The following is a 26,517-nucleotide window of genomic DNA, read 5'->3' on the forward strand; positions in this document are numbered from 1 at the left end:
ATAACTACTGGGAATATCTGGATGAGAACAGAAAAAAAAGATTACCAAGACTTTTCTCTGAACAGAAAAATATGCCAGTATCTGTAATTTACTTTGAAATGCAAAAAACAGATACGAAAAACTGATGTAGTAAAGGACGGAGAGATACATGACAATGCAAGTACAGGAAACTGGTAATGGTACGGTCAAGTGTGGGCTTTTTGATGTATGTAATGTAAAATTCTCTCAACTTTACCGTGTGTGTCGAAATTTTCATGAAATGTGCTGGGGAAAAAATAATCCCCAAAACAGTCAAGAAGAAGAGCCCAGAGCATAACATTCTTCAAGGGTTGACCATTTTTCCCTATGACACTTAAGACTGCAATAAAACAAACTGAATGTGACCAATAAGGAAGCTCTATTTTATGCATGTGAAGAATGTAGTAACATGAGTTCTGAGAACCTATGGTCTATACTGGATGACAGACTATTATCTCCTAGAATTTTTAAACGGGCAGACCTTGTTCTGAGACCGACTCAGTATATTACAGTTCTGGCAGTGGGGGGGTTAGGTTGCTCTACAGTTAAGTTTATTTCTAAGATTTCTGTCAGTTTAAAAATCTTACAAAGTAAAAATGACGTCATATAACATTTTATATGTACAAAATAACCAATATTATACAAGACTTGTCGCCTACCACATTGGCAGGAGCACTAGCAGCTGTCTTCTCTTCAATTTTACTATCTGTTTTGGCAACTCGAAGAGAACTTGCAGGATCAGAAGCTTTTTCAACCTAGAGATGAATATATTATCATTCCTAACTATATGTAATCAGTATAAAATTATGCATAAATACATATGTTAACAAATCAGAGAGTAAAATATTAAGAAAATGTTCAGTTTGATAATAAGGAATTTGAGAAAACCCCGTACAATGACTATTCTGTCCTACAGAAAGGCAGGGAGCAGGGAAGGTGACAGGTCTCTGAGGGAGAAGGGGAGGGCTGAGAATGCAGCCTGGCACAGTCTGGAAAATTCTTGTGGTTGGGGAAGGGGATGCCTCCACCCCAGAGAGCTGAGTACCCAATGCCCTGGGCACACCTGGACTTTCCCTCAGGCTCGCCCTGCCTTCCTGGAGGCACAGCCCACACACCTAGAGGCCCCAGGGCTAGGCAGAAAGTTACAGGCTTGAAGAAGCGGCTAGTAGAAAATTTCCCATGGATCGGATCTGTAAGAAGCTTTAATAAGTCTCTCCAACTTCACATTTATGTTTAGTGAGGTCAGGAATCCCTAGAGAAGTTCTTGCCACTAGAACTAAACAAAATCTCCTGGAATGCTGCTGTCTAACTGAAGTGACTTACTGTCACACAAATGGAGTGTAGCTATGGTAACCACAGCCACTTATTACACGGAAATCTTCACCAAATCACACATCAGACGCTCAGCATTAAGAAGCAAGCCCCTGAGCAGTGTTTCAGCCATGACCAGATGGTTGTGTTTGTATCTTTTCACACGACAACTAACTTCCACGCAGATTCTCATTCTTATTAAGCATTATATTGCAACCAGCAGGTGTCTAAGACCAATTAAAAAAATTAAGAAGCACAGACCTAGGGAACAGAAATCCTCTAGAGCAGCAGCAGAAGATATTTTATTCACTCATGTCCATTCTAGTATCTACTTTTTAGAGGTTCCTCTGTTTACAGACCTACTTCTGAATATAATGTGGGAAGCGTTTCCCAGCAGAAAATCAGCTAAGCCCTTGAAAACTCACCGGTAAGACCTCTGCATGTTTCTCGGCTTCATCTTCTTGTTCTTCATTTACGTTTGATGCAGCAAATACTTCAAACTGGCTGAAATCTGCAAAATTTGGTTGTTCTGGTATCTGCTGAGGTGAGGTACTAGTGTGAGTTATTAGGCCATCGGCATCCACTGGGCGATGCACAACGGGACCAGGAGCCTGCACGATGGTTTAGGAGGGAGGAACACACATTAGTGTATCATTGGCAGCAACCTTCTTTGAAAATACATTGTACAAATAACCTTGTTACCTGTAAATTCAGGGAGGTGAGCTACAGTAGCATCTAGCCTCTAAAAAACTGTAAGTGACATGCTGAGACACTCAAAAGGTTAAGATGACAAACTTTCAATAAAAAAAGATACCTTCAGGGGCAGCTGGGTGGCTCAGGTGGTTAAGCGTCCGACTCATGAGATCAAACCCGGCTGGGCTCTGTGTTGACAGCACGGAGCCTGCTTGGGATTCTCTCCCCGCGCCCCTCTCCCTGCCCCCCGGCCCCTGCTTGCGCTCACTCTCAGAATAAATAAGTTTTTAAAGGAGATTTAAAAAAAAGATACTTTTACAAAATTCTTATTACAAAGAAAGTACATCCGAGGACAGGGAGGGTCTGGCCCTACTCCCAGATTCTCTACTTGTGTCTTTTTTTTTTTAATCGGGCCACTGCACAACAGTTTGTGCTTTAAAAAAGTTACTTTTATTAAAACAATGTTCCATCATATTTCTAAAAAGGTTACGTTAAAGTGTGAAAACCACCACTCTAACTATTCTCCCAATACTTTGGCATTACTTCCCTTCAATTTTCTTCCACTCCTCTGCCAGAGCAATCCTCTAAAATCTTCAACCTAAAAATACATTTATTGAGGATCTAACTTTTGGCCAAGCACTATGGAAATAACAGCAAACAAAAAAATAAGGCCCATGACCTAATGAAGCAGATAGTCTAGTGCAGGATAAGAGCAAGAAAACAAGGAACTAAAATACACTGTGAGCAGTTTTATTGTGATGGAAGTACAGGACAACACAGGAATAAACCTGCAGTCTCTTCCCTGCTTATCCGTTAAAAATTCTCCATCTCCTGTAAGAAAAACTCTTGATCTGGAGATGCTCTGCCCCTTCCCCGTGTCCACAGTTTCATTCCCCATCACTCCGGTTGCACAGAACTAACTCATCTTCCCTTGATTATGCCAGGCAATGCCATTCCTTCTGATTGGAGGGCCCTCTCCCCAAGAAACACTACTTCATCTCTCAAGTCTTTGCTTAAAGCCTCACTTCCTTCGTTTTACTTACACCTTTTCAACGTGACCCTTGACTTCACTAGCTAGTAAAGCTGTGGCGAAGCATTTTACAAATACGCCTGGAGCAGCACTTGTCCTGTAATTGTTGTTTATAGGTCTGTCTTCCCCGCTGGACTGGTTCTTGAATCAAGTGACCAACTCCCTGGGTTTCCAGTTTAACCCAATATATATTTTCGCTAGTACTTGAGGTAAAATACACACTAAAATCTTCAAATTTCAGTATCTTACTCGTAAAGACTAAGAAACCATCTTTGTAACTTCAAATAACCAACTTCATTATAAGGATCTAACCCAGAAAAAATCAACCGAATTCATTCACGTAAAAGGTAGTCAGCCAGCCAGTCTCATAAAAGTAACAGCTATAATCGAGAATCTTAGAACAGATTAGACGGAAACAGTTTCTACCTGGCAGGGATACAGAGGTCATCTAACACTTCCTCTACTGCTGGAATAACATCGCCAGAGAGATGCAGTGAGGGCACTGATGTGCTGCTAGATCCAGGACATAAACGGACATCTCCTGTCGCCCAACCTGTTGTTCTTTCCACTAAACCTTCCTTTATCAAGACATTATCATTTGGTCCACTTTTAAGCTTCTTTCAAAAGATAACTCCAATCATTATTCTTGACTTCCAAACAAGACTTAGCTTCTCTGAATGAAATGTTCATTAAGAATGACAATTAGAGGAGCGCCTGGGTAGCTCAGTCGGTTGAGCATCTGACTCTGGCTCAGGTCATGATCTCGCGGTTCGTGGGTTCGAGCCCCGCGTGGGGCTCTGTGCTGACAGCTCGGAGCCCGGAGCCTGCTTCGGATTCTGTGTCTCCCTCTCTCTCTGCCCCTCCCTTGCTCACACTCTGTGTGTCTCTCTCTCTCTCTGTCTCAAAAATAAACATTTAAAAAAAAAAAAAAAGAATGACAATTAGGTAATTCCTGATCTTCAAAGTAATTCTAGAGTAGCAGTGAACACCTAACAGATAAGACCACCCAGTAATGGAAGCACTGAAGGATTACCTGTGAGGGCTGTGGCCTTGGAGGCACTGCAGGAGGGTGGGCAACAACCCCAGCCTGTTGTTGTCCTGAGTAAACACACAAGTTGTCTTTTTAGTAAATACACACTTTGCTAGTACAACAAACAGGTGGAGTGAATGTGATCAAATGATGAAGATTTGTAAGAATGTTTGGTAAGTACTAGAAGGCATTTACTATCCTGTAAAACTATCTACATAGGACTGAATAACCAAGCCTCATGGCCCTTTCTCAGACCTCGTTTCTCTTGTTCTCTGCACGAGACAGTCGTGACATGCTTGTTTCCATAATACTATACCATCTTGGCTTTCTTCTCCTATTTCTGAATGCTCTTCAGCTATAAAATACGCAGACGTCCAAATTTTCTTTTTTCATTCACTCTACTGTTTCTATGTAAATGATTCCCAAATAATACCATCTTTCTTAACCCACAAGTCCAATAGCCTGTTGTTATGTCCCCTTTTCCTCATCACTCCAAACTCATAATGTCCAAAACAGAACATCTTCATCGCCTGGTCCTAACTTTTCTATTCTGATCAACATAATAACAATACAACCAGTTATACAGAAATTAAAACCTTGGAGTAAGTTATGTGTCTTCTCCCTCCTCTGTCAGCTTTCCCTCCTTAATCTCTCTCCACATGGTTGTCTTAAACTCTCTGGTGGCGTCTCTCAGGTTCCCATCTTTTATCATTTTAACTCAATCACATTAAGAAAAAAAAATTCCTCACTTGACATCTTTTAAATTCAAAACTCTTCTTCAGATAAAAAAATGAGACATATTAAGAGAAAAGAAAATAAAATGTTGTGCTCTTTAATGAACTTTAGAATCAAATGATTTTATGGTCTCCTGACCCACCTGTGGTGACTGCAAAGGTCCGATTCATATCTAAAGATGATGATCTAGAATGAGAAGGCTGAGGCCTTGGAGGGGGAGGCGGTGGTGCAGTGTTATCAGGCGACGTTCCAGAATGAGACCTACAAAATCCACCCATTACACTTCGTGATGCTACTGGTATTGCAGCTTTCTTCTTTTTAAGCATTCAACTTGGCTAAGCAGCAAAGGATCTCACTGGTGTGACATTTTCTCAAGTAGGTATGACAAATATACCAATGAATAAAGAGAAGACTTTCTGATATACGTTAAACAAAAAATTATTTAATGGGGCAAATACCCTTTTATTATAAAAGATAATTATACATTTAAAAAATCTGAAAAGAAAGTTATTAACATGAATTCAAGGTAGACTGCAAACCTAGTCATCGTTTTCCCATTCCATTAAAGGTAATATTAGTTTGAAAAATCATTTTCAAGAAAGAGAGACTTCACTTTCAGATATGGTTAGCTTTCAACTTACTTAAAGTTTGAAGTTTGGGAAAGTGAAGCAGAATCTTGCTCAACTATCTGAGGTGACCATTCCTGTGTCTCCACAGGCCATCTCATCGTATAGGGGACTGTCCTCATTTTAGACACCCCCCTAGAGATTCACTTTTTTGCCACCGAAGTCTTTTGTATTCTGAAAAAGAGTCTCACGGACTCTGACAATCTGCTCCTCACTTATAGGGATAAAAAGGAGAATAAAACTCAAGATGACTGAGAACTCTAAGATATACAGAAAGAATTATATGAAGAAGCAGGCTTTGACTCAAGAAGCTCTTCTGAGATTCTGTGTTACTTGTCTCTCTATACATCCTCCAGGCACGTGGCCAAAGGATACTGAGCATGTATAACAGGAAAGGGGAAAAAGATGCTCCTGTCCTGTCCATGGATTTTAGTGGATGGTTAAGTTAAGCCCTTGCAGACAAATCCCTGGCCACCTTCAACCTATCCCACACCTTTTCTATTTGTGTCTGAAAAGTTCTATGTCACACAGATCTTCAGGGAGGGTAGGTAGCCCAACATGAGGGTGTGCCATCTAGAAAGATGGCATCTCAAAACAGAATTGTTGACACTTGCCACCAAGGCTTTAAAAGAAAATCTGGGGGCGCCTGGGTGGCGCAGTCGGTTGGGCGTCCGACGTCGGCCAGGTCACGATCTCGCGGTCTGTGAGTTCGAGCCCCGCGTCAGGCTCTGGGCTGATGGCTCAGAGCCTGGAGCCTGTTTCCGATTCTGTGCCTCTCTCTCTCTCTGCCCCTCCCCCGTTCATGCTCTGTCTCTCTCTGTCCCAAAAAAAATAAACGTTGAAAAAAAAAAAAATTAAAAAAAAAATAAAAGAAAATCTGTACCTCTAGTACTTATTTAGACCCTCAGCTGTTTACTTTTACAAAGGACAACCTTAAACTGCTAATGCTACTACAGCACTTCCTAAACCTTCCAGAGACTACCGCGGGGTAAGATAAGGGTTCCTTTTGTTTTCCTATTAGAGTTGGAAAGAATCAAAATCATTTCCCTTCTACATAAACCAGGAGGCAACCTAACAGCGTTCAGAGAACTGAAGAATAGAGGAAAATAATTTATACTTGGTTCTAAAATAATTCTCAATATTACAACGTGACAACATATTTCGTGTGTTTTTTTATTGACAGAAATACTGACCTTTGATGAGTTACATTGTTTCCAAGCTGTTCTGGGTCCGAAGTAAAAGAGTCTGAACTACTGTACCCATCTGCTGATAAATGGAATATACCCTATTTAATAATAATTTTTTATTCACTTTTTACTCTAGATACTCTAAACAAGTACGATAATTATTACTTCAAATCAGAGACATTTAAAGACTGGCTAATAGCTTAAGAGTTCATCCTAGTGTCGTTAAATGTTAACAATTAAATATAAATCAAATAAATCATGGCATATTTACACAACAAAATACTATGCACACGGAACAAGTTATAATCTAGAGAAGTTAATGTAAATAGGAATAAAAAATATGCATAGACCACAATAAAACTTATGAAATTAGCCAGAGGTTCACCGTTTTTCGCCTGAGAAAATATCACTGCAATTCCTCAAACTCTTATGAGAAGCAGAGAACTCCAGAGACAGCCTAATGGTTGTGATACAGTAACAGATTTTAAAACAGAAACTCCAGGGTCGATCTGAAGGAACACTAATACTACTCCACACTTTCAAGGATTATAAATTAAAGGGACTGGTTATTTGGTTTAGTTTCATTTCAAAATGTACCCCGTTCCTTTTTCTCATCAAATAACTGAATTGTTTACTTCTACAGGAATGATACTAAAACTACCCGATTTCCACTTGGATGTTCTAACAGGCACCTCAAACCGGAGATGTCCAAAAGTCAACTTCCAATCTTCCCCAACAAACCTACTCTTATCACAGCCTTCCTCAGTTCCTAGTGTATCAGGCCAAAATTCCCTGAATCGCCCTTGACCTCTCACCCCCATCCTCGATCACACAGGTAAGCAAGTCCCACGTACTTTCCCCACCAAATAGTCAGAATCTGACCATTTCTCAGCACTCCCACTGCTACGACTCCAGGCCAGGCTGTCATCTTCTCTCGCCTGTATTATTCTAATATAGTCTAAATATTATTCTATTATTTCCCTGTTTTGACTCTTGCTTTCTTCAGGCCTGTTACCAATACAGCAGCCAGAGCGATCCTGTTAAAAAATAAAGGCCAACCACATACTTCTTCGTTCGAAACCTTCTAATGGCTTTTCATCTCATTCAGTAAGAGCCATTCTTACACTGTTCCCTGATGACTACTCTAAACCAGGGCTTCCTTCACGTGTGCCCTTTCCTGTGCCTTAAACATCCTTCCTTCAGATATTCAAAGCTGAATCCCTCGTCTCCTTCAAATTTTAACCCAAGTGTCATCTTTTGGTAAGGTCTTCTTTGACTACCTTATTTAAAATGTCACTTCCTCTTCCCTTTCCCAGCTTTATCCTTATCCACTGTGTTAATTATCTCCTAAGATACGAGCTCCTTTTTTTTTTAAACTAAGTTTTTCTTTTACACCCCCTACCAAATGTAAGCTCCACTAGGGCAAAGATTTTTTTTTTTTCTCTGTTTTAACTGCTGAATCCCCAGTGTCTAGAACAGAGCCTGGCACACAGTATTCCATTAACACAGGCTGCATAAATGAATGTATACACAATTTACTGACAGAGAGAGAGAGAAAGGAGCTGGTGGGAGGAGTCATGGACTAAACGTGGCTAACCGAGAGGGATGGCAAACAGAAAGCCTGCCTGGAAGCAGGTCCAGGAGGCAATGAGCAACCATTTACCCATCTAGAGGGTAGGAGGTGTCAAAGGGTTGACTACTCTCTACTTTATTCAGTAAAGGTAATATGAAATAGCTACACATTTGAATTATTCAGACTCTAAATTGAGACTCAATCAACTTCAAATGGAAGCTGTAATGCTATTTTTCACTTACCTACAGTATTTCCAGAAGCAAATTTCACCGATGAATTTATCTTACTTTCCTCTGACAGGTCAGACGTTTTCACAAGTAATGGGCTAGTGGGATTAGTATGATCTAGTAGAGAATTAATAGGTGAAAGTACAAGACCTGAATTAATACATTCATAAACCTCAGAGTTCAAGACTTCATTTAGGTATTTCAAAGAAGTAGCAGGTATGCCATGAGATATAAGACAAAATAGTATTTTTAATAAAATATAAGCTTGTTTATATAGAATTTAGTTTTCTGCTGTTAACAGAAGATACTTTATAACAAAAGAGTCAAGTTGTATGTGCATACTTCATTCATTTTATCCCCTTCAGGGTAATTAAACAAAGCACCCCGCATATGGTTGTAAAGTAAGTAGTTTATGGGGTGACTGGGTGGCGGCTCAGTCATTGAAGCATCCGATTCTTGATTTTAGCTCAGGTCACGATCCCAGGGTGGTGGGATCGAGCCCCATGTCATCCTCCCTGCTAAGCATGGAACTTGCTTACGATTCTCTCTCTCTCTCTCTCTCTCTCTCTCTCTCTCTCTCTCCCCCCCCTGCCCCTCCCATGTACACAATCTTTCTCTCTAAAAAAAAAAAAAAAAAGGTAATTTATAATGCTGATTTATATACAAAATAAATATACCTCTGAGAAGCCCTAACTAAAACATTTAATCTAAAGTAAGGAGAGGGGCGCCTGGGTGGCTCAGTCGGTTGAGTGTCCGACTTCGGCTCAGGTCATGATCTCGCACTTCGTGAGTTCGAGCCCCACATCGGGCTCTGTGCTGACAGCTTGGAGCCTGGAGCCTGCTTCGGGATTCTGTGTCTCCCTGTCTCCCTGCCCCTCCCCTGCTCATGCTCTGTCTCTGTCTCTCAAAAATGAATAAACGTTAAAAACAAAAAATTTAAAGTAGGGAGAAACTTCAAGAGTTCAAGCAAAACATACAATTTTAAAGCTAAAATTTATTTTAACCGTAAACCTCTTTGGTTAAAATCCCAACACGCTTAAAATGTGAATTCACACCAGTTATCGTAAAAACCCACGGGGTGTTGGAACGCCACATATGCCAAGAATCCTTCCTTTAAGACTTTGTAATATAAACTCAACAGATACAAGATGAAAAGCACATACACGCCCGCATGTATATGCATGCTTGCAGAAAGGACTATGTTAAAAAACAGACAATGATGAACTAGACGTGAACCCCCGAAGAGGAACTGTGCGTTTAGTTGCCGCTAACCGCCAACCGGAGCCCGGCCCGGCAGCAGGCAGCAGCCCCCTCACCGCTGCCGGTTCTTTTCAGCTCCATCTCCTGCATGTGGATCTTGCTCGGAGTCATGCGGATGGGAACCGGATGCACGATGGCGGTGTCCTGCAGGCACACGGGAAACACAGACTTTACATCACAAGTGCCACGCCGACACCACGAAACGGTAAAAATTGACGACACTTTAAAAACTGGTGGACAGACTTTCTCATTCATGCGAAGGCAAGCGCGAAAATTAATTTCTTAATGGAACGTTTCAGAATTATAGCGAAAAGTCCAGTTCACTCTGCGTGCCTAACATTCTGGTTTCTTTGACAAAAAATACACTTTAGCTTGAGTGGTTAAGGTTTGAGTGAAAAGAAGGTCCATGAAACTACCACTGAAGACAATAATCGAAGGCAGAATGTGAGACGATCTCACGAAATTATACGAATTTGAACCTTTGAGGTTAAAGTGAATAACTATTTTGTGAGAACCCAAACACTTAACAGATTGAACTCTTCCACTAAACTGCTGAAAAAAAAGGGACATTTACTTCTTCCTATACAAAACAAAGGTAATAATCCTTGCTATATTTTTTTTTTTTTTAATTTTTTTTTTTTCAACGTTTATTTATTTTTGGGACAGAGTGAGACAGAGCATGAACAGGGGAGGGGCAGAGAGAGAGGGAGACACAGAATCGGAAACAGGCTCCAGGCTCTGAGCCATCAGCCCAGAGCCCGACGCGGGGCTCGAACTCACGGACCGCGAGATCGTGACCTGGCTGAAGTCGGACGCTTAACCGACTGCGCCACCCAGGCGCCCCAATCCTTGCTATATTTTAACAGTAGGCACGACACGTACTTTCTACAGATTAGTTCTACAGAACTGTTCAAAAAACTTCCACAAAGGCATGCGTTTTTTAAGAGGAATAAGACTCCTACTCTCAACATTTTCACATTTTTCTTAAACCTTTTCATGACTGTAATACATCTGAAATCGCTTCGTGAGTGGCAAGTGTAGTTAAAGGAGTAGGGAAACTGGCCAAACAGACCTCGGAAAAGAACGAAAAGAGCAAAGTAAGAAGAGAGGATGGAGACAAGCCTCTCGGAAAGAGAAGAGGAGGAGAAAGGTGCACCTGGGTACGAGGCAGACCTGGCCCTGGCAGCTGAGACCCACAGGGGAGGGGCCAGAATGGGATCAAGCATTTGGGTGAATTGCAACTGACCAGTACTGCTAGGGGGCTCAGTTCCTTCTATGAAGACTCAGTTCCTATTTTGTGTGTGCTCCTACTAAAGACTATACTTGAGATCCTGAAATTTCAGATATCTAGTTATGAGTTATGTTTATGATTTAGTGTGAAGGATCAGGACTTTTCAGTTTAAGTCAGACACCATTTTTGGTTGAGAGTAGCAGGCGACACGAAGCCTCTGCTAGACAAAGTTCAGTTCCATGACACTGTCTCTTGTTTGACAGGTCTCCCTGGCTTACTCTCGTAATCTCTACATCCAACCAATTTATGACAAATGAATTTTTTGTTGCAATTGTACTGATACACCCATTCGTAGCAATTTTCTGCCCCCATACCAGCAAGGCTCTGGACAAAGTTCGAACATTTCCTCTACAACTCTAAAATCACAGTTATAAATATGAATACATATGTGGATACGAGTTTAGATTTCTCATATAATAAAGAGTCATTCTCAGGGAAATATTTTAACAATACACATAAGATGTTCTTTGTTGTATTTACAGTTATAAAAAACATGGCTTTAGGGGATAAATACTACTTTCTTAACTCGCAATGTTAATGGCAGAAATAAATGCCATGAGAATCAGAATTTAACCTCGTAAGGCAAGGTCAAAGGAGAAAAAAATGATAGTTCGTGAGATAAGTTCTTAACTGCAAACCCCAAACTAGGAAAAAACAAGCAAAAAAACCTTCTTAGATGTTTTAACTCATAATATTCATCTAATATATATTTTGCGTGTGTATAAAATCAGATACATAGAACTTGTAACAGTTGGAACGATTAAGTAGCCTTTTCATATATTTCCAGTACACTCCATGGAAGTCACGATAATGATCCCAAGAAAAGAAAATCATGAATGTTCTATTCATCCTCCAAATAATTTCTGTTAAGTTTCTGTGCCAGCAAATCAATTCTGGGTCACATACTTCAGTCATGCAACCACTGGTTGCCGGGAGCCCGCAACGGCTGTACCCGCTGCAGGACAAGGCGGCCCCTCGCAGGGCTTTACACAGATGACAGGCCTAACCTACAACTGCCGTATGTGTCAGAAGCTTTGCTTGTGATTGAGACTTGCAGCAGGACAGAGAGCTTTGCCTCTGAGCATTTCCACATCCAAATCAAGAACCGTGAACGCCTACAGGCTTCTGAATCCTGAGCCACAAGATGCCAAAGTAACACCTTCTCTGCTCCAAATTAGCATCCCCAAATTTACAGAGAAAAAAGTAGGAAGACTGACTAGCAGGCTCTGCCCAGTTTCTTCCACCTACTAAAATCACCTCATCACCTCTAGGAAACTCATTCCTAATCACTTATGGCACATTTGTGTCATATATTTGGACATCTGATTTCATGTACACATTTTAAATATATTATGCTCATTTATCTGTAGTTTCCACTTGCGTTAAATCCCATTATCCTGTCTGAACCCAGTCTGCCTACTTTCCACTTCTGTGTCACTTACCAGCTTGCTCTCTCTTGTTCCCATTGATCCTTCACATTGTTTCCTGCCTGAGTGATCTTCCCTAACTGCCTTTCTCACCTCATCTTGTCACGGCACTCCCGGCTGGCTCCTCGTGTCTAGGAGATTAAGTTCAGATCCCTGGTCTAGCACACAAAGTTCTTCCCAGTCTGGTTTCAACCCTTAGCCCCATCATTCGAATCACCAACCACATGTCTACCCTGTACTCTTGCCACTTACCAGATCTGCTTGTGATATTCTCTCTGCTTGGGATGCCCTTGTCCACTCCTGCCAATTCAGAGTTTCACTCAAACCTCAGCATACAAACATAACCTCTTTTGTGAAAACTTGCCCAAATACACTGGGTTGAGTGAGCTCACAGCATTCTGCCCACAATCCTGCTCATGACTATATATGATAATTATCACAATCAGCTGTATTATAACCATCAACTTATAATGATTAAGCTGTGGTCTACTTAAGACTGGAATTTGTGTGTGTGTGTGTGTGTGTGTGTGTGTGTGTGTGTGTGACATTTTACATCCCTAGGGAGTATCAGAGGCACTTAGAAGGGGGCCCCACCAAACCAGGTGAGTTGGCTGGGCATAATCTGTAAGCAAACTACACTTCCTTTTTATACCCTGAATTACTCAGAAGTTCGGCGGCACTCGAGATCGGGCATACATCATGGCAAAGACTAGAGCATTACACTTCTCATCAGTCTAGAATTTAGTAGCAGAAGCAGATTCTACCAGAGGCTATTAATGATAAAGTAGTTCAACAAAAGCAATCAAGTTTCTGGAAATGAGCTATCAGAAACTCAATTTCATCACAATTCTGGGAGCCTAAAAATTACCCATCTCAGTGTGCATGTGGGGTCACTGTACTGTGTGATATAGATGTCTCTACGTGCTACAGAGAAGTGTGGGGCTTTTCACAGACTTTCACCTTGTTGAGCGAATGGCTGATTATAATTTTTAGCTTTTAAAAACCATTTCATTAAATGTTTCCAACACTGTAAGGTATGTAAATGCATATTAGAACTGCAGTGGTATTTTTCTCTTAGGCGACTCTCTTCTAATCTGTGTGGACCTTACTTACTCACTTGTAATTATTTATTGAAGCCTTGCAAAGGATCATTTGGGATTGTGGGTATAGGCTGTGTTCTGTAGAAGACAGTACGCCAGATAAGCATTGAGCGAAGGGTAAGAACTTATTAGATCCTCGATGGGAGCAGGGCATTTTCCTAATGCCAGGTTTAAAGTGAGATTACTAGTTGGGGAACAAAGTTGAGATTTAAGTTTAGCACCGTAACAGAAAAAAGATATTTCTAGGTACCAGATTATAAATAGTTAAGACTGCCAACTTTATCAAGTTTAGAGATCTAAATTCAAGTTAAAAATAGCAATTAACAATTTCCTAGAACCTCCTGCCACACTGAAGATAAAAAAATAAAGTGTGGAGCCATATCATTTTCAACACTAGAGCCAGAATTCATAAATTTGGGTATTTTTTTCCAAAAGGTTACAAGAACATCAATATTATGAAGTCAAATATTTCCTGGCATTTCCTGCCAGTCATGACTCAATTTATTTTGCCTCTGAGTTTTATATTTTTATACATAATGTTCTTTCCTGGCCTGACAAAAAATCGTCATACCATGATTATTTTCACCTCTCTTAAGGGTTAGAGAATAAAACAGAGCATTTCTTTATTGCTACATCAAACTTGCCTTCTCAAAAAAGGACTTCCATTAAGTATTTTAAATAAAAATAACTTGACTAAGTAGGAGACAAGAATAATATGGAGAAATAAAACTTAGAGCAAAGGTAAACTGTCTTTCAGCTCATAGCACCTGTCACTTCCCAAAAGACCTTAATTACAGCCCTAATAAGCAGCAGAAATTATATTTTTTATTCCTCCTTAATTTTCAGATCAAAACTGAAGATTAATGCCCTCAAAACAGCAGTAAGAGAAGCAAAAGGCAGATGATCTACATAGTTAATGAACTATGAAACAGACACTTAAAACACTTCCATAAGTTATCTGTTTTCAATATAACAGCATCCTCACTATTTCACAGATACAAATTTTTTAAAATTATGAAGCACATGAAAGATCCATTCATTTAAACTACTAAGATGTACTACTATCTTTAAATGCCATTTCTTCTAAATCCACATTAAATAAGGCTATTTCTATATTTAATTAAAAACTAATGGCTGTCTTTGGTCAGAAACATCTAAAAAGAATGCCTTGTCACTTTTCTGTATCTTTCCACTCAACTCATTTAAAAAAAAAAAAAAAATCCTACCTTTACTCTCTTCTTCCCTTCCTTCCTACTTACTTCCTCTTTTCTTTTTGAAAGGTGCTTATTAGCATGTCCTTCTCTTTAAGAGAAAAAATAAAAGGAAAAGGAGGAGTGAACAGTGAGAAGAATGGTTAATAGCTACGGTTTTGAAGTTTTCAAATAATTTGAGGGGCAAGTTGGGCATATATGAAATTAATTCTATGGGGATAGAATTTATTTTTTAAATCTGAGATGTGAACTTTGTAGCATTTTCAAAGCAACACAGTGAGCCACAGGAAGACAAGACGGAGGCTCTCTTGCACAATGGGAATCTGTGACCAACAACTCTGTATTCTTTTGCTGAGCTTGATTCTGTATAACAGAACTCAACATACTAATTAAGTCAAAGCCATATCATCTGGACTGTTAAAATAAAAGAGGACACTGCATATTTACATACATAGTACATATTACATGATGTGTAAGCATACAAATAAAACAGTATTACTAAGTGTCACTCACTGAGATACACAGTATATGTTTACTAGAACATACACTTAATTAGCAAATGAAAACAAGGTCAGCTAAACCAATTTTCACAAAATACTTCCTTAGACACATATACCAGATTGTAAAAACATACAGTTTTCTGTCATCAAAATAACTAGAAAATACAGAGAATGATAAAAAAAAAAAATGTTCTTTCCACCATTAAGCACACAAAAATTGAAAAGCCTGCCACCATTTCCCTCTAAGCACTCCACTCAATCATGCATATCAGCTAAAAACCATAATGAATGGAAATTTGGGTTAATAAAATTAATTTCAAACAAGCAAGCTAAGTGATTGACTTACAGGATCAGCTGGTGCAATGTTAGAATCAAATTGGGTCAGAGTTTGTGAGCTTGAAGAGCGTTCACTAAATGTCTCCCACTGCTGAACAGACAGAGGAGAGACAAGTCAGCATGATGAGAAAGATGGAGTCAAAGATCACTGGAGAAGATTTAGCAAAGTAATTCAGAGGTTGCACTGCAAGTTGTGTTTCAAAGGCCTGACAAAATTCCGTAATTGCTGTTTTTCCATAAACATTTTATACTTCTCTATGCTGGGTCATCTTAAAATGTTAAGGCGGGCAGCTTCACATTCCAACGTAGGATAACAATTTATTGCAATCTCAGCGGGAGAGATTCAAAGTGTCACAGAATTAAAACTCAAAACACCCTGTAGGAAGAGAATCTAAGTGATATAAATGGCAACAAAGTAAAAATGTGAAGGGGTTGGTCTTGATTAGAGAAAGTATTACTTCAAATCCTTCTTTCAAAATTCTAATGTTAATGTATTGATTTGGTGATGCTAAATGAATCCTGTGTACCAAAGTTTTGGTCAAAACAAAGCAAGTCACTGTGACTTGCCAGTGCGACCCCTGAAAGATGATTCTATTATGTACGTGCACATATTTTATCCGTATGCAGAGATATTTAATAAAATATAATTGAGGTAAAATGAAAAGATTTCCGGAATTAATATATGTTTGAGCTTATGTCAATCTGTAGCAAGTCAACCCCTGCCATCAGCACTACGAACAGGGCCATGCCAGACCACAAGACAGAACTGCCCATCAGGCACCGCCCCCCACCCCATGCTAGAAAAATCAGAATGCGGCCACAATGAGAGCAAATCAAGCATCTGAGTTTGTGTTATATATAGAAGATATATTTTGATATGAAATACTACTCCTCTAAAAGAGGTACACAAATATCATACCTCTTAAAACAGGTGGAGTGATCATATGTTAATTTTAGTAAATTCCATTTGTTTGGGAGATCTTAGTAATAAAATAGCTAAGAATTTTATATCAAAATTGCATTAAAATTTGATTAAGAATTATCAGTTATTCTCTGAAGAAGGAAAAACATCTACACATGTACAATATATACACACAAATGTTTACACACAGACACACCCTACTCTATTAGCCAAAATCCTTTCTATAATTCAGTGTGGGAAAGTATACATTTTTATGCTTCAAAGTTCGACTTACTATTTAAAATAGTGATATTCAATTTGAGAAGACATGTAGAAATTAAAGATTAGCAAATACGCTGATGAAAATTATCTACAAAAATAGATAATATAAATCATTCAACAACTCTCCCTCTAGATAAGTTTTTTCATAAAAATTAAGATAGAAATACTAATGCATTCAAAATGATTCTTGAATAAGGAAAACCCACAACAATTCACTTTTGTCACGGACATCACTTCAGTGATGTTAATATAATCAGTTTCTTCAATAATAATTGTTGCAGGGGTAGAGAAGAAATTTTTAAAATCCTAATTATCTAATTATGGAGAAAAGTTTAGATGCAGAAGATTTTTGCCAAAAAAAAAAAAAAAAGGCATTACCTATCTTATCTGGTGGCATGAAGTTTTACTTGGATTTTTTAAGGTTATATATAAGCTACCTAGAGAGCAGAGAAACACCCAGATCTTTACTTTAGTATAATGGCTAAAAGCATGCTCTGGAACCAGACTGCTGGAATCCTAGTTATGCTGTATGACCTTAGGCGAGTTATTTAACCTCTCTGTGCTTCAGTTTCACCATCTGTAACATGAGGCTAATAATACCTGTATCACAAGGTTGTGACGAAGCTGTCAGGAGTTAACACATGTGAGAGCTTTTTGGACAGAGCTGGCACAGCAAAATTTATGCTTGACAAATGTGAGGTGCCATTATTAGTGTTAACCAGTGCCCCGTCTGTGTTTGCAGGTGCTGAGTATTTGCTGAAAGAGTATTAGTGCTTTGTGGTAGAAAATTAAAATATAATTTAAATTCCATACCCTAAGTATACATATTTTTTATAAATACTATTAAAATGTCTCAAAATCAATGTTAGTTTTAGTAACATTCTGATTTTTCATATGTAGTTAAAAAAAATTGTGACACTCATGATGAACATTGTAGCAAATACTACAAAATGAAACTTGCTAGGAATATTGAAGGGAAAATGCAACTACTGAAATAGAATTTGGAAGGGACTCCATTCCTTGTCTTTAATGATCACATGCAATTTTACTGAGAACGAAGATGGGCTTTAGAACTGAGTTGATTTAGAACGAGTTGCTTTTATTTATGAACTGATATCAATGGAATATATATATTCCTTTAATCTGATAGTGCTTTTAAAAATGACAAATGAATAGATGTAGCAAAAATTAGTGATTTCAAGAAAACTGACCGTACTTCCTATAAAGCCTACTAGTAAATTTTTGTTCCTACTAGTAAATTCTTTTAAGCCTTAATTCCTCCCTCTAACAAGGACTTAGATGGTTATTTGATGATAAATGTATGTTATAAGGTCTGAGACACGTATCTGTGATTATGTCATAAAGCAGCTGCAAGTACTTAAAACTTGCCAGTTCCTTCTCTGCTTTCCAACTATGTAAAATTAACTAGTGTCCCTTCCATCTAGTGTTTTTCAGCCTTTAAAATACATGGAAAACATAGAAAGCTTAGAATTTTTCCTGAAACAACAAACTTCTAGGTTTGTAGCACTATAAAAGTGATATTAAAAATCAGAAGAAAAAAAGTACTTGTTCACAAAGAAAACTGCTCTCACAGACCGGGCCAGTGGTTTCCTAGGAGTTTTACACAGCATTAAGATTTAGCAGAGTCGGGGGACCTCAGGCCTTCTCTTTTTCTAATCGGAGTGGCCCTATGGGAGGGCCTCTGGGCTTTTTTTTTTTTCTAATCAGAGTGGCCCTATTGCTATTGTTTTCTATAGAGGAGCTCAAGTAACGGGGGGAGGCAGTGTATTTGGTCTCAAATTCTGTTTTGCATGCTGTGCTTGGTCTGACACGATTTATCTTTTAGCCACTGTATTTGGTAGTTAAATCGTTCCATTTTGTATAGCATAGAACTAAATTATTATAAATAGCTTGGGTTGTAGAAAATGCTTTTTTCATGTGGAAAGCTGGAGAGTGACTTCTCACACTCACTTCCAATGCTGAGATATGGAATATATTATCACATACCTTGCTTACAGGAAATGAGAAGACCGTGTGATACGGTGGGCACAGCTGACTGAATGTCAAAGGATCTGTGTTTAAATCTTGGCTCCAGACCCTCTCTGGCTATGAGATACGTGGGCCAAGATATCCACCCCTTTGTTAACTTCATGTGTCTGCCCCATCTAACTCACAAGGCTTTAGCAGGAATAAGTGCTGGAAACCAAACGATAGTATTTATTATGAAAAATACCTGGAAAAGCTCAGTCACGTCATTATAAACCTTTATCACAGTCATATTGGGTATGTTCTCTCATGCATGCATACTGACAGAGCTATCTGCTGAAATTACTCTGTCTGGAACTTCTTACCTTAAAATAGTTAATGTTAGCAAAAGAAAAGGGAAGATCTGCTAACCTCACTGCTCTGATTCAACTCAGGCCAAGTCTGGTTTAGTGACGGCATTGACGGCGACTTGCTTGGAGGTGCTTCTGCAGGAGAGCCTGAATAACCTACCTCACCTGGCTGATCCCCAACGTCTGCAATTGAAAAACAGAGAAATTCTCTATAAACAATACATTTTAGTTTAGGAATATTTACTTAGAAAACCGAACAGAAGATTTTCAAAAGCAGTAATTTATAAACTGAATTTCCTTTCCTTATGCTCCCCAAATAAACACTTTAAAAATCAAATAATCAGGCAATACTTATTAATGCTATGTATTGTCTACTCGGAACCATAGCTTTCCATGAAAATAAAACCTAGTCAGGCATAAATAGAGAAAAAGAGTGTTACACATAACAACAAATGCAATAGGCACGTGCTCTGAATATTTTATTTTATTTTATTTTATTTTATTTTATTTTATTTTATTTTAATTTTATCTTACTTGACTAGATGTCTTTTTTTATTTAAATCCAAGTTAGTTAACATATGGTGTAATAATGATTTCAGGAATAGAATTTAGTGATTCATCACTTACTTATGACACCCAGTGCTCATCTCAACCAGCGCCCCCCTTAATGTCTATCACCCATTTAGCCCACCCCCCCAATACCCCTTGAGCAACTCTCAGTTTGTTCTCTATTTCACAGTCTCTTATGGTTTATTTTGAATCATTTTCTAATAATCTCACACCAGTTCCCAGAGTGTATTTCATGGAAGATTAATCATTAAGGTGCTTTAAAAAATTAGGCTTCCTGTTCAAATAAATGTGGTGATACTATAACTCCCTGTTGAACATCCCCATGCACACCTGTGTATCAAAGACTTGTAATGTCCTTGAACAAATAAACTTTTATTTAACCAGTTTTTCCCAAACACAAACCATTTTTATCAAACAAAATCCTTCCACATTCCCTTGGAATATAATTTGGAAACTGCTGATTTAGAACTCATTCACTCACATTTTCTCTACCAACCTCCCCGTTACCAAAAAGCAGCATATATTGGCAAGGCAGACAGCAAAAGGAAAGGAAAGGTCCCAGGCTTGGGCAAAAAGCAAAGTCAATAAGCCAACTTTTATCATTACAATGTATAATTACATTCCAATGTAATTACATTCCAATGTAAAAACAGAAGGACTTTCAACGGCAACTAAACTCTGAATCCAATTTTCCCAAATTTTACATGGTTTTGAATATAACCCCAGCCTGAAAATCAGATTAATTGCCAAATTAATGGGACTACTTAATCTATTGAGAACCTATAACAAAAATATGATTCTAAAATCTGTCACCATCTCACTGTTTGACCATGGGCAAGTTGAATAAAACAGCACCTGAGTTTCTCCATCAGAAAGACATTTGCCATTAACTTAGCACTGTACTTCAAATTCCTAATAGATGGCCATGTAACTTAGCAATATAAAGGTTTTTACCTTTCAACCTATTCATAAGCAAATCCTTTATATTTTAGGGCCTAACGGAGGACCTAATACATAGCAGGCACTCAAATATTTTTTGAGTTACTTTCAGGTTCTCCATTTAAATTCATTCTTCTTTACTGTTACTTTCCTAAAACAAAAATTACCTGTTGACATTTTGAAAAAGTTCTCAAAATTTCTCCTTGCCCCATTTCTGTTCCATGGCTATCTCAAATTTTCCATTCGCTTACCCTGACATAACTTCTTTAAGTCCTAATTTGCAGTCCAGCATGATATTTTGATAAACTTTTGTTTTCTAAGATCAAGAATAGTTGCTATTTTCTTAATCTTGTCCCTTTGTCAATAAACGCCTCCGAGTGGCATAGAACCAATGCCTCCTATAATATTCTATGAAGGCTCAAAATTCTCAGAGAAGGACTAATGAAAACATTATTTATGATAAATCCATTGTAGTTCTCAGTGTGAACGAAAATTATGGACTTTTCCCCCTATGATTACCAAGGGAAAGGAAGTTAAGGAAAGGAAGATAATGGCTATAAATTTGACCACTCTAAGTGAAATGAGGATGGTGAATGAAGCAACGTCAGAGATACCCCAAAGCAGGTATTCATATGGAGAAAAGCAGAATTAGAATAGTCTTAACTACAGAATGATTAATTTTCAAAAGAACCTATCTATCTAAAGTCAGACTGTATCAGTGAAGTTTGAAATGTCATCTCAGGGCAAACTGGGGCCCTGGTTTAGCTTTCCAGACTTCTGTTCTCCTGTCTCAGTCTTCTACTTATAAATTTAGGATCAGACTGCACCCTACCCCCACTTCAGGGCAGTTACAATTTAGGGTAGATTCTGGGAACCTCTTTGGTTCACTGGTACAAAACTGCCTTGGGTCCAGCCTCTTGAGGCCGAGAAGTGACATGTTAGCCACCCAAATAATTGTACTTCATAATTATTCTGATAGTTATTTTCCTCGAGTACCAATTCTCAAACTGTGGTCCATGGACTCCTGGGAAGTCCCCAGGACTTTTTACGGGCTTTGAGAAGTCAAAATGGTTTTTGTAATGATAATAATGCTTTTTCCTGTGATGGCACCTACGACAATGAAGCAAAAGCAATGGTGGGTAATAAGCAAAAATCAAGGCAGTGGCACCAAAATATATTAGTCATTATATCCTTCACCCCACGCATTCCAGTTAAAATAAACAAGCATGACAACTTCACTGAAGAACGCTCACAATTATCACACTAAAAATTATTTTTATGAAACCTCAACCCTGAAAACACGTCTCAATACTCTGCATGGCAAAAAAAAAAAAAAAAAAAAAAAGGGAAACGTATATAAAGCACTCTACTTCATATCCAGGATTACAGTGGTCTCAAGGAAAAGTACTTGTATGACTCAGTTGTCAGCTGAACAGGCCACTTTTGTCATGGAACACCATTTTCCTTGAAAGAATAGCTGATAAACTATAATTATTCAGACTTGGATATGATGCAGGCATTTTCTCAAAAATGAATTAAGTGAGCCTGTCACTTCCAGGAAAACCAACTGTCTGCAGTATTTGTTACAAATGACAAAGTTTGAGCTTTCAAGCAAAAAATAAGAATTTTGGAAAATGTGTATCCATGCCCATACTCTCAAGAACTTCACAATGCTTCTTTGATAAGACAGGTTATGTTAACATATACACTTTTTTTATAATAAAATATCCCAATGTTTGAAAGAAAGGTCTGTATAACTCAATAAACTGATGTTTTACAAGTAATCAATACGCTAAGTTACAAAATCATGCATGGGGTAAAAGATTTGCTCAAAGTGTATTCAAAGTGCAAGGCAAACCTACGGATTTTGATGTAACAGTACAAACAATTCATCTATATGGTTTCGGCTCTCAATTAACCTTTAAGAAATTACCATCTGTTGAGTTTTGGAGTAGTACCAAAGAACATCTGTAATTATCTGAAAATAGTCCTCCCTTTTACTACTGAGGCCACGTTTTCTTCATGTATTAGAGACTGGCAACCTTTTTCTACAAAGGCCAGACAGTATATATTTTAGGCTTTGCAGACGGCCTATATGGTCTCTGCTGCAAACATGCAACTATTGCAGTGCAAAAGCAGCCAGAAATAATTTGTGAAGGAATGAGGTTGGTTTGTAGTCCAATAAAATTTTATTTGCGGAAAGTAAAATTTTAATTTCATATAAATTTCATGTATCATGAAATCCTGCCCCCCCCCCCCCCCAACCTCAATTAACAAAACCACCACATTGTGCTTGTGGACTACACAGAGACAGCAGACTGTTTGGTCCTCAGCCTTTAGTTTGCCAATTCCTGACACATTTCAAACAACGTAACATATCCAACAGACTGAACCCAAAAGCAAATATGAGAATCTAGCTGTCTTCTATTAAACCAGATATTAAAGAGGTTTGCAAAGATGTAAAACAATGCCATCCTTTTTATAATTTTTTTTATTTTGGAGAATACGGTTGTTTTCCTAAAAATATCTGTTAATATATAAAAGGTGTTCTATTGTTATTTTAAAACAAAGCATAAAATCTATCAGTTTTAATTTCTAAAAGGGTAACTATTTTGTTGAATAGGTAATTACCGATAGATCTCGTCCGCATAAACTCTTTTATGGTCCACAATAATTTTTAAGAATGTAAAGGGGTCCTAAGACTAAAAAGTGTGAAAACTCACTGTCTTACAAAACCCAAAATTTATTTCTAGAATAAATTAGCAAAATCACACATCGCCTCTTATATAGAACAACAAATGGTAGTAGAAAAAGAACAAATTACCTATGTTCTAGAAACTAACAGTCATGAGACTGAGAAGCACTAGGTCTGTAAGTAAACCGCACCTCCTTCAACCTGGCTCCCTATAAATGCCAACCAAGAGCTTCACGCCCACCCACAGAAGTTAGTCTTTAAGACTGTATCTTGCGGAGGCAGGGGCGTAGTTTTACGCTTACCTGATGCAGTGTTCCAACCTAGCCTCCCGCTGGAACACTGTGTCAACCCTGCCTCCCTCCTGAGGGTTCTGCTCTGCCCCTGACATCATCAGAGCATCAGGGCTGAAAAAGAAGAGCATGAGCCTAAATTATTTGTTAAAGTAAACCCCAAAAGGGCTGTTATGCAAAAAGTATTTCCATGTATAAAAGTGGGTCTGGAAGACACAACCCAGTGTGATCACACTGACATACTGTCAATCTACATTTAAAGTTAGAAATGATTATATTAGATGAGTGCAAACTGTATTTTTAGGATCACACCAGAAAATAAAAACCCTGTCAGTAGTTTCCTTCTAGCCTCCAAAGATTCTGAAAAGTTCCCAGATTCGGGTCAGTACAGTGTGCCTGCTGAACACTGGTCTTTCTCAAAGACCTTTGGTTTTATTCTAGGTTTATCTTTCCATTGTTACACTAACATGCTAACACTGCTTCAAAAATGACTGCCGGTTGTTATTAAGCTGATAGAAATATATATGCTCCCTAGAGTCTTAGGGTTTAAAACTTATTTTGCTTTCAAGTAGCAAAATAAAGGTAGGAAGAATCCTTCAATCATGAAACCTCAGTCAAAGCTGCAATCTCATTTAATAGCTTTGTTAAAGCATAAGCAGCTACATGTCTTATTTGAAATGTGAATATTATTCTTACAAAAAAAGTATCTAAAACAAAAAATAGGGGCGCCTGGGTGGCGCAGTCAGTTAAGCGTCCGACTTCAGCCAGGTCACGATCTCGCGGTCCGTGAGTTCGAGCCCCGCGTCGGGCTCTGGGCTGATGGCTTAGAGCCTGGAGCCTGTTTCCGATTCTGTGTCTCCCTCTCTCTCTGCCCCTCCCCTGTTCATGCTCTGTCTCTCTCTGTCCCAAAAATAAATAAATAAACGTTGAAAAAAAAAATTAAAAAATAAAATAAAACAAAAAATAAACTAGTTTGGATAAATGTTAAGTCTTCAAGTAAAACTACTAATGGTACATTTTTCATGCATACTTAAAAGACAGGGACAAACAATGGATATGCAAAAAGAAATTAAAGAATTTAAGGTATACTATGCTTTGTTTTGATATTATACCCATTAAAAAACTACATTCTATTTGAAAAATTAATTTTACTCTTCTTCAACACTCCACAAAATGTTAACTTCTTCAGTAAGCAGACCTTTATACAGTCTACATAGTTTACCAGTTTTAAATTAAAACCAAGGATTTAAGTACAAAAATGTGTACAATGTTTGAAAAGAAACATTCACTCCAAATCCTAATTAAATTGTAAACTGTTGACTTTTTTTTTTTTTTTTTTTGCAGTACTGATCTTTTTATAGGAACTATTATTTGACTCGGCTACTATACTTCAAAGAATATAACCTACAGATACATAGAAGGTTCCCATTATCCAAGAACAGCTAAAAATGGAAGAAGTGCATCTATGTGAATTATAATCCAGTTAAAATAACTAAAATTTCATGAAGAAAAAATAATTTATGTAGGGCTTTGTTTTCAAAACTTAACACAGAAAATTGTGAAAATGAGTACCAAGACCAAAGAATAAAAGATGCTATAATTCTGGGGTGCAATTTGGTGGCAAAATAAAAGAATTCAATCAGTGAACATTTACTGAGGGCCTATACTTAAACACAGTAAATAAAGACAAAATTTTGAGCAAGATGACAATGCTTTCATTTATTTCCAGGGACTTCTCTTTCCTTTTTTTTTTTTATGTACAAAAAAATTTTTTTAGCATTTATTTATTTCTAAGAGACAGACAGCATGAGCATGAGCAGGATTGGGGCAGAGACAGAGGGAGACACAGAAACGGAAGCGGACTCCAGGCTCTGAGCTGTCAGCACAGAGCCTGACGCAGGGCTTGAACTCATGAACCGTGAGATCATGACCTGAGCTGAAGTCAGACACTTAACCGACTGAGCCACCAAGGAAGATAGAGGTCTTTGGTTTCACTTTTGAGTTTCATATCACAATTGTAAAGAAAAAGTACAAAATTTGTCCTTTATACAAAAAATAATTTAAAGTATCATAATTAGGGGCGCCTGGGTGGCGCAGTCGGTTAAGCGTCCGACTTCAGCCAGGTCACGATCTCACGGTCCGTGAGTTCGAGCCCCGCGTCAGGCTCTGGGCTGATGGCTCAGAGCCTGGAGCCTGTTTCCGATTCTGTGTCTCCCTCTCTCTCTGCCCCTCCCCCGTTCATGCTCTGTCTCTCTCTGTCCCAAAAATAAATAAACGTTGAAAAAAAAAAAAATTAAAAAAAAAAAAAGTATCATAATTATTCACAAGGACTATTACTAAAGCTCTGATATTTAAACCATAATCCTTTACTTATTCTTTTTTTTTTGTAATCTTATTTATTTTGAGAGAGAGCATGAGCAGGGAAGGGGCAGAGAGAGAGGAAGAGAGAATCCCAAGCAGGATCCACACTGTCAGCACAGAGCCTGACACAGGGCTCAAACTCATGAACCACGAGATCATGACCTGAGCCGAAATCAGGAGTTGAATGTTTAACCATCCAGCCATCCAGGCGCTCCTAAACCGTAATCTTTTAAAGCCCCTACCATGTCATCCTTGTAGAGATTTTCTCCTTCAAGTATGATCTAATCTTGTTGCCAGTGTCTTTGCCAGGAATTTATGGAGTTCTAATCATTTTGACCAATTTCATTAAATGGTGCATTTTTGCCAATATTTGGAATTGTACTGATTTGTCACATACAACAACCAACTATCTGGAAAAAAAGGACACTAATGTTAAGAATGTATATATGTGTGTATGGGGGGGAGGGGAAGGCTTGAGAAGTAATTCCTTAGGTGTAAAGGTAACAATGAATATTAGTGTTTACTTTATTTTTTCCTCTGCAACTAAAGTCATTTGGGAGAGTGAATTTTCAAAAATAAAGATTGAGG

General features: G+C 38.3%; 1 protein-coding gene across 8 annotated transcripts in view; it reads right to left on the bottom strand.

Moving 5' to 3' along the window:
* The window catches only part of REPS1 (RALBP1 associated Eps domain containing 1), an 88,760-nt gene that overhangs the window by 4,193 nt on the left and 58,050 nt on the right, over positions 1–26,517 (bottom strand). For 2 of the 8 annotated variants that reach the window (XM_045499821.1, XM_045499818.1), the window contains exons 9-17: positions 19,136–19,257; positions 15,566–15,646; positions 9,747–9,834; positions 8,446–8,547; positions 6,637–6,709; positions 4,960–5,078; positions 4,086–4,150; positions 1,755–1,940; positions 678–773 (exon numbers count right to left, since the gene is read on the bottom strand). In XM_045499821.1, the coding sequence (XP_045355777.1) occupies positions 678–773; positions 1,755–1,940; positions 4,086–4,150; positions 4,960–5,078; positions 6,637–6,709; positions 8,446–8,547; positions 9,747–9,834; positions 15,566–15,646; positions 19,136–19,257 (932 nt within the window). The remainder of the gene's footprint in view (positions 1–677; positions 774–1,754; positions 1,941–4,085; positions 4,151–4,959; positions 5,079–6,636; positions 6,710–8,445; positions 8,548–9,746; positions 9,835–15,565; positions 15,647–19,135; positions 19,258–26,517) is intronic. The other 6 variants (XM_045499820.1, XM_045499819.1, XM_045499823.1 and 3 more) reach the window with 6 other exon arrangements.

This window comes from Leopardus geoffroyi, chromosome B2 (assembly GCF_018350155.1).
Source record: "Leopardus geoffroyi isolate Oge1 chromosome B2, O.geoffroyi_Oge1_pat1.0, whole genome shotgun sequence".
Taxonomy (NCBI): Eukaryota; Metazoa; Chordata; class Mammalia; order Carnivora; family Felidae; genus Leopardus; species Leopardus geoffroyi.